Source organism: Sardina pilchardus, chromosome 19 (genome assembly GCF_963854185.1).
Source record: "Sardina pilchardus chromosome 19, fSarPil1.1, whole genome shotgun sequence".
Taxonomy (NCBI): domain Eukaryota; kingdom Metazoa; phylum Chordata; class Actinopteri; order Clupeiformes; family Clupeidae; genus Sardina; species Sardina pilchardus.
In genome coordinates, this window is record NC_085012.1 from 21,091,909 (window position 1) to 21,104,408 (window position 12,500).

General features: G+C 44.9%; 1 protein-coding gene across 1 annotated transcript in view; it reads right to left on the reverse strand.

The window, feature by feature from the left end:
• Positions 1-12,500, reverse strand: part of grik4 (glutamate receptor, ionotropic, kainate 4) — a 150,038-nt gene that overhangs the window by 66,714 nt on the left and 70,824 nt on the right. The window contains 1 exon segment of the mRNA XM_062520910.1: positions 6,006-6,169. Within this exon segment, the coding sequence (XP_062376894.1) occupies positions 6,006-6,169 (164 nt within the window).

Sequence of the window (12,500 nt, forward strand, 5' to 3'; positions counted from 1 at the left end):
CAGTTTTCTATTTCCGGCGAAGCTGCATTGTATCTGTTTTAACGTGACGGTTTACAGTGCTTAACATATCATAACGCATATAAAAGTAAAGTTTTCTATTTTATATCGGTTATATATGATGTAGTATATACATACTGAGGGCAGAATTGTCAACATTTCGAAAGAAATCTAAGTTGAGGCATAATCTAGTTAGCTACGGAGAACGCACATGTTAACAGAATGAACGGAAGTTGAAAACAGTATCGTAACCATCGCAACGATACATATTTCCGGGTTAAGGAATGAGGTGGATACCAGTATCTTAACACATCCTACTGTCGTCCCTATTGTATATTATCCCTCCAAAAAACGGGTCCCAAGAGACCTCTTTCAGTCACAGACACTTTTGACCCTTACTCTGTTATCTCCCTAGCTTTTCTCCCTCTTATTGTCCTACATTCCTCTGCAACCTGACTATTTTATTCCTTGTTTTTTCCATATTTTGCTCTTTGTCCCTCTTCTGGTGATCACGCTAACGTTATGTAACAAATGAATATGTAGTGATGCCGGTATTAGTGCCTGAAGTACTCTGTCACATCTCATGGTACTCAGCCTTAATGTGTTTACATTATACTGTTATGTGTACCGTTAACTATTTTGTCTGGTCTTCTCCCAAACACACACACACACACACACACACACACACACACAAAAACACATCCACCACCGCCCCCTCCCAAATGCAAAGAGTTTCACTGCTCCACTGACTCCAAACCCTTTGTGTCTGTGTGTGCATGTGTGTGCATGTGTGTGCATGTGTGTGTGTGTATCCCCACCACTGGTGTCCTTGTATAACAGGTCCAGAGTTCCCCCTGGCTATTTGTAGCACCACTGACCCTGGTACGAGTTGGAGCAGACTGCTGTGATTTGCCCAGTGTGAGGCCTCTGCTCCCCTCATTAACCAAGCAACCAGCCTCCATCCCCAGCCTACCCTCCCAGCAACCAACCTCCATCCATGGCCTTTTGCTCCCAGCAACCAGCCTCCATCCCCAGCCTACCCTCCCAGCAACCAACCTCCCTCCATGGCCTTTTGCTCCCAGCAACCAGCCTCCATCCCCAGCCTACCCTCCCAGCAACCAACCTCCCTCCATGGCCTTATTCTCCCAGCAACCAGCCTCCATCCCCAGCCTACCCTTCCAGCAACCAGCACCATTCCTGGCCGTATTCTCCCAGCAACCAGCTTTCATTCCTGGCCTTATTCTCTCAGCAACCAGCCTACTGACCAGGCCCTATCTCCCAGCCACCAACTTCCATCCCTGGTCTTATCCTTATCCTCATCCTTATCCCAGCATATGACCTCATATATCACCCTTATTCTCCCAGCACATGGCCTCCTCATACTGTATATCCACACTACAGCACACAGGCTCCTCATACATCCACAATCGTCAGTTTACCCATCAAAGGTGCACTGTCAGCAACTAGGGGCAGAAGACAGCAGAGAGGGACCCCAAGATGGGGAGAGTGTGGTCATGCATCACATAGCTCCATTCTACATACAGTAAGGGATAGTGGATGGCATGAGTTTCGGTTCACAGAAAGAAATACACGTTCGAGGTGGTAAAATCACCCGGATTCACCAGCGGAGGGATTTTTACACCTTGCAAGAGCATATCTTTCTGTGAATGTCGTGGAGTCCATTATCCCGCTTCTGTTGCCACTTGCATTGTGCTCATAATTTAAAAGTTTTAATCACTAAAACTAGTTTGTAGAACTACTTATTTCCGCCACATACCAACTAATTTCTCAACTTGCAGGACAACTTTTTGGTTCTAAAATTTGGTTCTAAATTGATGGCTGCTATGGCCAAAGGCCAGTCGTTAGTTCCATCTCTCTCGTTGTCAAGTGGGCATGTCCCACGATTATGATGAATCTTAATGTTGAAAAATCTCTATTTTATTTACCTACTACCATGTAAGTAGCTGAAAGCAGTGTGTGTCTGTGTGTGTGTGTGTGTAAGTGTAAGTGTAAGTGTAAGTGTGTTTTTGTGTGTCTATGAGTGTTTGTGTGTTGTTGTGTTGTTGATGTGTGTGTATTCAAGCGTGAGCGTAGATCTCAGAACACCAGGCCCTTGGAAGCTCCCATCTCCAGTAGCCAGAGTGGATCCATCTAGTAATTAGCGGCCAGACTGATTGCTATAATTAGCCCATTGGTCCCGTCTGTATTGAGGGGAGTGTCAGTGTGCACTGTGAGTGTTTTTAAGCTGTCTGCCTCTGTCTCGTTACCTTCACTCAGGCTGCTACACGAATGCGTCAGGAAAGACCAGCAAAATACCATGAAAGAGCCACAGTCCTGTCGTTTCTGCATTGTGGCTTATCACGATTTAGATAGAGCAAATGAAGTGTTATGACAAAGGAAATTATGGCCAATTAAGTCTCCAGCAAATTACTTAAACACAGTATAGTGGATTAAACCTTGCCTCTTGAAGTCATATTACTGTGATGTGTTCTCTCTCTTTCTCTCGCTTTCTCTCTGCTTCTTTCAGTTCTGGCTGATCAGCTGATTATGAGCGACAGCTGTCACTCAGCCATAGGATGATAGGCTGGCCTCACACTCCTAGTGTCGCTGCTTGTTTTCATGCCACTGACATACTAGTCTGGCTCTTCTCAATGAGTTTATGATTCCCTCAGCCACCAGCATGGCGACTCAATCAGGGACAAGAGGGGATGGCATTCACTTTGAAATTGAAAGTGGCTGTGCTAAATGGTAGTAGCAACATCTGCTACTAAAATGCAGTTGAAAGAACGAGCAGAATTACACTGCAAAGGTAAATGCATTGTTTCCCGACTGCCAATGCGGTTCATTGTCAGTTTGTATTAGGTGAAGTAGGAAGAAACAGGATTGGCTAATGATTTCAAATTTCACGAATATTCTACACCCCACCCATTACGATGCTATGGTTGGTAACAACAAGTAAAAGGAAGTGAGTGAGTCTGGTGACACCAGACTAAGAGTATGGCACTGGGCATCTAGAATGAGTCCCCTCCCCCAGATCGATGCAGGAAATGATGGGGCGTGTCATATAGACAGACCATAAGAGTGAGAGACAGAGATAGAGAGGGAGAGAGAGAGAGAGTGTGTAGTGTGGCAGAGAGAAAGAGAGAGGATTCCTGTGGCAGACAGATAGAAAGAGAGAGAAAGAGAGAGAGAGAGAGAGAGAGAGAGAGAGAGAGAGAGAGAGACTGTTGTGTGTACTGTATGTGTATGTGCATCTCCTGAAGCTGTCTATAGCTAAATCATCTCTTCATCCCTTCTGCCAGCCTTGACAAATGTCCCTTCTGCCAGCTGCAGTCTCTACTGTGGGGAGGCTGACTGGCCTTATTACAGGGAGCCGACTCATTTCTTCAGGAGAGAGAGAGAGAGAGAGAGAGAGAGAGAGAGAAGAACAGGAGTGTATATGTGTATGTGTGTGTGTGTGTGTGTGTGTGTGTGTGTGTGTGTGTGTGTGTGTGTGTGTGTGTGTGTGTGTGTGTGTGTGTGTGTGTGTGTGTATGTGTGTGTGTGTGTGTGTGTGTGTACAAAAATTCAGGGATGGGGAGGGGGTCTAAGGACAGCAGAGAGAGAGAAAGAGGAAGAGAGAGAAAGAGGAAGAGAGAGAGATAGAGAAGCTAACAGTCAGATTGCCACATGAGGTCACAGCCCAGGGATCCAGCTAGTGACAGACTCAGTCGTTGTGTGTGTTGAAGGGAAAAGTAGCCACGATCCAAGCTGGAGAACAAGCACTGCACCGGCAAAGACTCCAGAGACACCACGAGCACTTAATGCATTACAGAATTCACAGCACTCTGCAACACCTTTAAGAGAATACTGCATATTCTATATGGTACTGTAGCGGTACCTATTGTCACAAATTCTGAATAGCTACTCAGCTATTCAGCACACTGTATCCACCACACATTACCATATAAGCATCATATTGGTGGTTGCACATCGCATTTATATTTGCACATTGCATCCACCATATTTATAACATAGCATATTATTATCTATCAGGTATATAGCATACCATTCAGAACATACTGTATGAGGAGCATGTGGATGAGATTGAATAGCTGAGGGACAATATAACCATGACAATACAGCCTGTATGGCAGGTGTGTGTGTGTGTGTGTGTGTGTGTGTGTGTGTGTGTGTGTGTGTGTGTGTTTAGGGGTGGCTGCCCAAGTTGTGTGCGGTGCTGCCTGTATGGTGTGTGTGTGTGTGTGTGTGTGTGTGTGTGTTTAGAGGTGGCTGCCCAAGTTGTGTGCGGTGCCGCCTGTATGGCAGGTGTGTAATGAAGGTTAATACGCGCCGATAGAATCACATGAGCTGAAACACGGCTGAGACGAGATCTCATCGCGAGCGATGCTGCTGTCTCCAGCGATGCTGCTGTTGCCGCGGCGTCCTCCCTGCCATGTAAATGGGATTAGTAATCACGCCATCTCTCAATCTGTCCCGGGCCCCCGACGGAGAAAACGCCTCGCCGCTCCCCACAGCGTGGACGGAATAATGAGACGCGTCCGTGACAACCACCGCCCCGGCGCTCCGGTCTGGTTGCCAGGCGCCACAGAGCAGGTGAGGGGGGGAGGGGGGGGGTGGGGGGGTGCAGCAGGGGAAATCAATGACAGCGATTCTCTCTCACACCTTTTATGGAAATGAGATTGGGGTGTGATTCCGGTGTGTTCATGGGGAATATGAGAGGCTGTGTGTTTTCCAGATTACCATTACTGCTGGTTCACGAACCCTGCACTTTAGCACTGCGGATGGTAATGATATGACAGAGACGCCGGCATGTAATCACAATGGGGACACAGAGGCATGCTACAAACAGAGACACCAGCGCATGAAATCGACAGATGCCTCAACGAGGGACACTAGAATACAGTATACTGTATAGTATGTGGGTTGTGTTGGAGTATGTGTGTGTGTGTGTGTGTGTGTGTGTGTGTTTGTGTGTGTGTGTGTGTGAGGAGAGAGAGATAGACAGGGAGAGAGTTAGTGTCACTGTGTGTGTGTGTGTGTGTGTGTCTCTCTGTGTGTGTGTGTGTGTGTGTGTGTGTGTGTCTCTCTCTGTGCGTGTGTGTGTGTGTGTGTGTGTCTCTCTCTCTGTGTGTGTGTGTGTGTGTGTGTGTGTGTGTGTGTGTGTGTGTGTGTGTGCAAGTATGCTGGTGTTTCAGTGACACCATGACCCTCTGTGCAGTAAGGCCAGCGCACAGCAGATGGGGAGGGAGATGGAGCAGGGAGGGGGGGTGGCGGGGGACTCGGGCTGGTGGAGGGCCAAGGTGGGTGTGAGTGTGTGTGTGTGTGGGGGGGGGGGGGGCTTAGACTGCGGGTCTGAAATACTCCGAATAATAATGAAACCAGGACATGGCCTAGGAGCTTATTTAGAAAATAACTTCTGACAAACTTTTGTTGGGAGGACTCGCCTATCCGCTGACAAAGCTGACAGGCTCTTTTTTTGGCTTTCTGTTGCCGCCACGCAGAAAAGGTGAGAAGAGAAATACAGGGGCCCGCACTGTTTCGCTCGAGGTCGACAGGAAAGCTCCTGTGCAAGACGCTAATCCCCAGAAAATAGCTCCAGCTCCACAGAGAACATCAGAGGGGTGAGGAAGTCTTGTTATTACACGGGGAAAAGCTGTTTATTACAAAACATTGCACTGTAGAACAGCATTACGCCAATCCAGCCTGATCCATCACGGGGAGAGCATTAACCTGTGGGTGCACCGCGAGAGCACAAACACACATAGACACACACACACACACACACACACACACGTGGAGTGGACACACACTCACACTCATGCACGCACACACAGACACAGATACAGACACAGGCAGACACTCAGACAGACACACACAGACAGACACACACAGACAGACACACACACACACACACACACACACACACACACACTCTCTCTCTCTCTCCTCCACCACCCAAAATTGCATGTTGTTTTCTTTGGAAAATACAGGACAAGCCTACTTACCAGTGATGTGAAGATGTATGTGTAATAGACAGACAGCATCCCCAGCTCTGAGGCCTGAGAGAGAAAGAAAGAGAGAGAAAGAGTGAGAGAGAGAGAGCATATAATTACATTAATTTCAGATTTAATGAACTCTGTTCAAACAATGACTTCATCTAAAGCAATATCTGTGGAGACATCCCATAATGCAACAGCAGCTTTAAGTGGATGATTACTGTACATCCGTGCTGAACTCGGTCTCAGGTGTCAAGGCGACAGCAGCGCTCTCAGACGTGCCTGGAGCTGAACTTCATCTCCGTGGGTGTGTGAGTGTGCTGATTAGGGCATGTGTGTGGGTCAGTAGCTGCGATTCCATTGACCATTAAATTGCGCAAATTAAGATTTGCGAAAAGAAATGTGGTGAATGGAAACACACACATTTCGAAAAAAATCACATTTTTCGATAAAACGTTTTTGCGCTCGGGGGAGGTGGTATTTCGAGCATATCGAAATTTGTATATTTCGCAAAACTGCAATGGAAACACTTTTTTCGCATCTAACGAGTCACGTGATCCAACAACCGGATGTTAGGAGGAACGAAACCGACGAAGAAGACTGTCGACAGGAAGTGGCACCGGGAGAATAATGTAAAAATATATATTTTTATTCATTAAAAGTGGCTCGTATCATTCTAAAATGTTGAATCCAAAGCTCCTCTGTGAACTCGCCGACAACACTTTCTCAAAAACGCTGCATACGCAACCGCTCAACTAGTTTTGTTTACCCATAGCAACAACGTTGCTATGCTTTGCTGGTTTAACGTGATGAGAACGGTGCTCAAAGAAATCTAGATTCTAGATTCTAGTTCTAGAAACTAATCAACTGGGCTGATCTAGGCCTACGAATAATTAAGGATCTTTGTACGAAATATTCCACTGACATGGCTGTGACATGATTTAAGCATAGGCCTATAACAAACTCCTGTGATTGATATGTCATTTTTAATTTTATGTTTCTGCCCCACCAAAACGTAGGCCTCCTCCTCTCATGGCTTAGCCTAATGACTGATAATCAGCGTTAGTGCCGTGGTGGCAATGCATTTAGTGTAGCCTAAATCTGGGTTATGTTGATAACCGCCATGTCTCCTAATGACTTACAGCACGCGAGAATACACGAGATTTTAATTTAGTTAGCCGAATGTAATGGAAACACCGCAATTGCGAAAATTGTGATTTTCGACATTAAGACAATATCGACAAAGTTTTTGCGCATATTTGTAATGGAAACGCAGCTACTGACAAATTAGGCTTTTAAAAATGTGAATCCTTTAAAAAAGATTTAAAAAAAAAAAAAGTTGGAAGACGGTGTTTAACAACTCTGTGCAAGACTTACATGGGTTTTGATATATTTTTAAGACTGCATTTATACGGTCACAACCACAACAAGAGTGGCACAACCAGAAGTTTCTAAAAACAAAAAAACTTAAAAAAAAACAACCTCTTCTTTCTCTTTTGGTAAGTATACTTGAGAGTGTCTACGGTGCTTCATTTGAAAATTCTTATTTTGCAGTTGATTGATATTAGTAACTTATGAATACTTATTAATACTTTATTGTGCACTTTGTGCATTCACATTCTAATACTTCTCTTGAGAGGAAGAGAGTTAGTGCCACTGTGTGTGCGTGTGCATTTCAGTGCATGTCAATGCATGTGTGAGCAGTGAGTCAGTGTCACTGTGTGTGTGTGTGCGTATGTGTGTGTGTGTGTGTGTGTGTGTGTGTGTGACTTCACAGGCTAAATGAGAGCAGGGAGCCTGACACAGGTTTTCCTCTCTCCTCCTCTCTCTTCCTCACTTCTGTAGAGCAGATAAAAGAAGTGCCGCTTAAAAATGACTCGACTCAGTACCCCGCACTGGTCTCCAAGGAAACCAAGGCTGCAGGAACTGACTTCAGTCTCTTCTCCAGTCAGGAAGTCAAAACTGTCAATAACTCTGTCTGACTGTCTCTTTTGATGCTCTGTAGAAAGCGTATTCATGCATTTGTTTGCATGTTTTGAGTGCTTGTTTGTTTTTGTGTGCGTGCGTGCGTGCGTGCGTGAGTGTGTGTGTGTGTGTGTGTGTGTGTGTGTGTGTGTGCTAATATGTGTGTCTATGTATACGTGTTTTCTGTGTGTGTGTGTTCTCACACCTTCTCCATAAGGAGCCTTGCTAAGATAAATAAAGGAATATTGATCCCTCGTAACCTCTGCATAATTGCATTTCCTCTTCCACAACACAGAGTGAAGTGAAACCACTCAAATCATCGCTGTAGTTTTCCATGATTATTTTTCATAAACGTTCCTCAAATCCCCTCATTAATGTCCAATCAGAAGGGAACTGGAATCAATACTCTCATCAGATAGACTCAACACACACAGAGCTACGTATTGAGGGAGATGATCAAACAGAGCAGATGTCTCAGACACACCGACATTAAAACACACAGACACACTGATACTAACACACACACACACACACACACACACACACACAGAGAGAGAGAGAGAGAGAGAGAGAGAGAGAGCGAGCAGTGGCGTAATTTGCACAGGTAGCTGGTGCAATTTGAGTAGGTTGTGACACAGACCAAGACCAATTAATGTTCAGCAACTGACCAGATTATATCCAACAACTGAGCAATTTATGTCCAGAAACAGACCAGTAACTGACAAGTTTATGTTGAGTAAAACCTCACCAGAAACAACCTACCAGTGCAGTTTAAAGTATCCAGCTGACCTCGTTCATTGCAGCGCTATGCCCATCTGTTGTTGTATACTTTAAACAGACTTTAAAGGCAGACTGTGTAAAACATCTGGTTGAATCTCTAATTATCAGTAAACATTGAAAACAAAGATTGTTCTTGTTTACTTTTATGATACTCTATGATGCATATCTGTAATGAAATGGAACAACAATGTAGGAGCATGGTTTCTAATCTAGGTTCTCATCTACAGTAGGACTAGGATTTGATTATAAGATTAGGGTCTCATCTAGGACTATGACTTGATCATAAGATTGGGGTCTCATATAGGACTAGGATTAGGACTTGATTAAGAGTCGGGTCTCACAGTCTACTCTACACAGCAGAGTAGTAGTAGTAGTAGTAGTAGTAGTAGAGTGTATCAACTCTTTAAGAGTTGATTTTAACACCACTCTGAGTTTATATGGTCCCAAAGTGCTAGAACTACTCCGATAATTGCTCTCTTTTCAGATCAAAATGCAACACTTTTGGACTCTACCACTAACACCTACAATAGTGCACAATTTTACACTTGATTTCACTGCACATTTTCTGCATGTCCTGGAGATGGAGATGGTGAACTCTACTCTATATGGATAAACTGGATAGTCCCTCTCTTAGTGGACAGACAATTTAGCAGGCTTGATGGACCAGTGGTAATTTCGGCCAGGGTTTGACTTTAAAACGGCATGTTACACTTGGAAAAAACATCCGTGCACACAACACACAAGTACTGACATTCTGCACAGGAAGTTGCCCCCTTAGCATTCTCTCCATTCTAAAACCACTAATGTGTAAAACGGGCATTGGTCCAGTTTTTGAACTGACCTCATCAGTTTCAGGCACTTGACCATCTCCTGTTCCAATACTTAATTTAACAGGAGGCCTGAGAGAGGCGTAATGGTCACATCAAAGGGCCTTTCCAGATGGCAGTGTGGTCTGTGTAAGTTATTTCTTAATACTGGAGGAATTGAGCATGTAATTGAATCCTCTGACTCAAGCTGGTGTGTGACCGTCTGAGTGTGACTGGGAAAACACACACACACACACACACACACACATACACACACACACACACACACACACACACACACACACACACACACACACACACACACCTTACTTTGATCTGCTGTTTGGATCTTCACAAAGAGGAACGAAGCGGAGAATGTGTATGGGATGTGTATGTGTGTGTGTGTGTGTGTGTGGGGGGGGTGATAGTCAGAGGAGAGAAGGATTCTGTGAATTCACCAAATACTCTTTCCGTATATCCATAAATAAACCAAACCCCCTACTGATGATCTGTGATGGTGCCTTATAGCATATTAGGTAAACACTTAGAAAGTAGGGGACTGTAAAAGGAAGGGTTACCAAAGCAACCGATGGGTACAGGGTACTATGGCACTATGCTTGAATGTCTGAATAAGTTGTTATGAGCGATGAAAGGACTATTATTATGAAAGCATGCATGGGACAACATATGGATATACATTAATATTGTTTAGTGAATTCACAGAATCTGCTACAGAGCTTTATAGCAAAGATGTCATCACTGACATTGCCCCGAGGTAAAACCAGCTTTACAGTATAATGCTTTATGACACTTCAAGCTGTAAGGGCTTAAACGGTTACATCATAATGTTTTATGAACACTGTCATGAGTTTGTGCAAATAGTCATGAGGCTTCATAATTGCTTTATTACACTTCATGAATTTATTTAGAAAGCTTTTGAAAGTATTTCTAATAAAATACATGGTTCACAAATAGTGTTCCCGTAATGGGTACTGATTTCAAGGTAGGCTACCGCAAATAACCCTGTTTGGAACCCCCCCACATCACGGCAACAACATTCGGGTGTTGTCAGGGCAACAAGCAAGCCTAGAGTGAACCATGTGATTGTGATGTGAAATGTGGACCTTTGATCAGATAGAGGACGGCGAGAACAGAACATAGACTGAAAGCCCAGCAGCTGAGGTGTGTGTGTGTGTGTGTGTGTGTGTGTGTGTGTGTGTGTGTGTGTGGGAGGGGGTCTCCTAGGAGAGATAAAGCAGGCAAAGGGAAATCACAGCAGGGGACCACATACAAAAGTAGGGGAGAAAAAGAGAGGGAGAGAGAGAGAGAGAGAGAGAGAGAGTCAAATAAGTGAAGTATAAAGTCAGAGGAGCCTTTACCCAGACAGCAGACATTAAACCCAGTCAAGTAATACGGATTAATCTGCAGCAAATGCAAAGACAGACCAGACCTCTATAGAAAACGCCACAAAAACTTGTCTTCGTAAGAAACTGAAGTTAAATGTTGACCCCTTTGGCTAAAATCTATAACACCGCTTTTAAAAACGACATCCAACACTTCAGAGAGGCCCCAAAGGATTTGTGGTATTTTACAGACAAAGCACAAAGGTGAAAAAAAACAGCCCTCCAGTTCAACACGGAAGACCTTTGTAGCCATGGGCCAGTGTAATAGTCTTTTGAGGACCGCCAGAGCATCTTTCACCAGACCTCTTCCTGTGAGGGCTCTTATTTAACATCCGCCAGACTGAGCTCCTGTTTAAGATTCTCCGTGTAGGTGACCCACTCCTACAGACAGGTCAGCTTTGGCTTCAGGATTGAAATGTAGGCCACCGATTCCACGTAAGACCTCTGAAAGTTCTACATTATGACTGTTGAGGTATGCAAGCATCTAATGCCTCTAGGAACGTCCAGGGAGTATGCACTGTAGATTCACTGTGTACTTTGGAAGAAGATGCATTGTTTCGAAAATGAAACACTGATCCAGCTTTCTGATAGGTTACATGGAAAAGATAGCCTAGAAATCTAGACGCCCCTAGCGGCAGCAAATGTAATTTGGCTGGCGGGGCAGTCTAGGCACGATCCATTGAGCCAGGGAGCTGAGAACCCCCAGCACCAGCGGACAAATCACAGCGTGTATAGAGTCGGTGGGTGGGCTTAACATAATGGTGACTGACATGCGACCAGAAGTTGCGACGGTAACGCATCCTGTTATTTGAAAACAAGAAGATGATTCGTTTAGCGTTATCCTATTGCGTGGAGAGGGAAGGTTACGCATCCTGCTACTTGAAAACAATAAGATGATTCGTTTAGCGTTATCCTATTGCGGGGAGGGAATTTGAAAGACAACTGTTTATCCCACCCCTCCGATTGAGCCCTGTCTACGGTGAGTGTCCAGACCCTACAGTACATCTTGATGTGGGTCTGGCTCGTCAGGCTATGGAAAAGATAGAACAGGTGTAAAACATGGACTAAAAACAGAGTGTCTGTTGGTCTGTTGCAGAAATATACAGGCTAAAGTATTAATTCACAGAGACAACAGATGACGACATTACAACACATGTCATCAGAGAGAGAGAGAGAGAGAGAGAGAGAGAGAGAGAGAGAGAGAGAGAGAGAGAAAGAAAGACACACACACACACACACACACACACACACACACTGTATTAAGGCCTGAGTGTGTCGGAATGGTGCATTGGTCATTAATCTGCTGCGGCAGAAGTAATGAGCTCTGTGTTAATTATGACAGGCCCATATGCCTTCACGCGCCTCTCTCCACTGCTCCTGTCACCTGCAGATTTAATCAGGAGATCAGGATGGATGGCAGAGGCCACAGCCCACACACACACACACACACACACACACACACACACACACTCACACATACTGTACACACACACACCACACTGCTCTGTGACACGGGAAGTGACTGAGTCTCTCTTTCTCTCTCTCTCTCT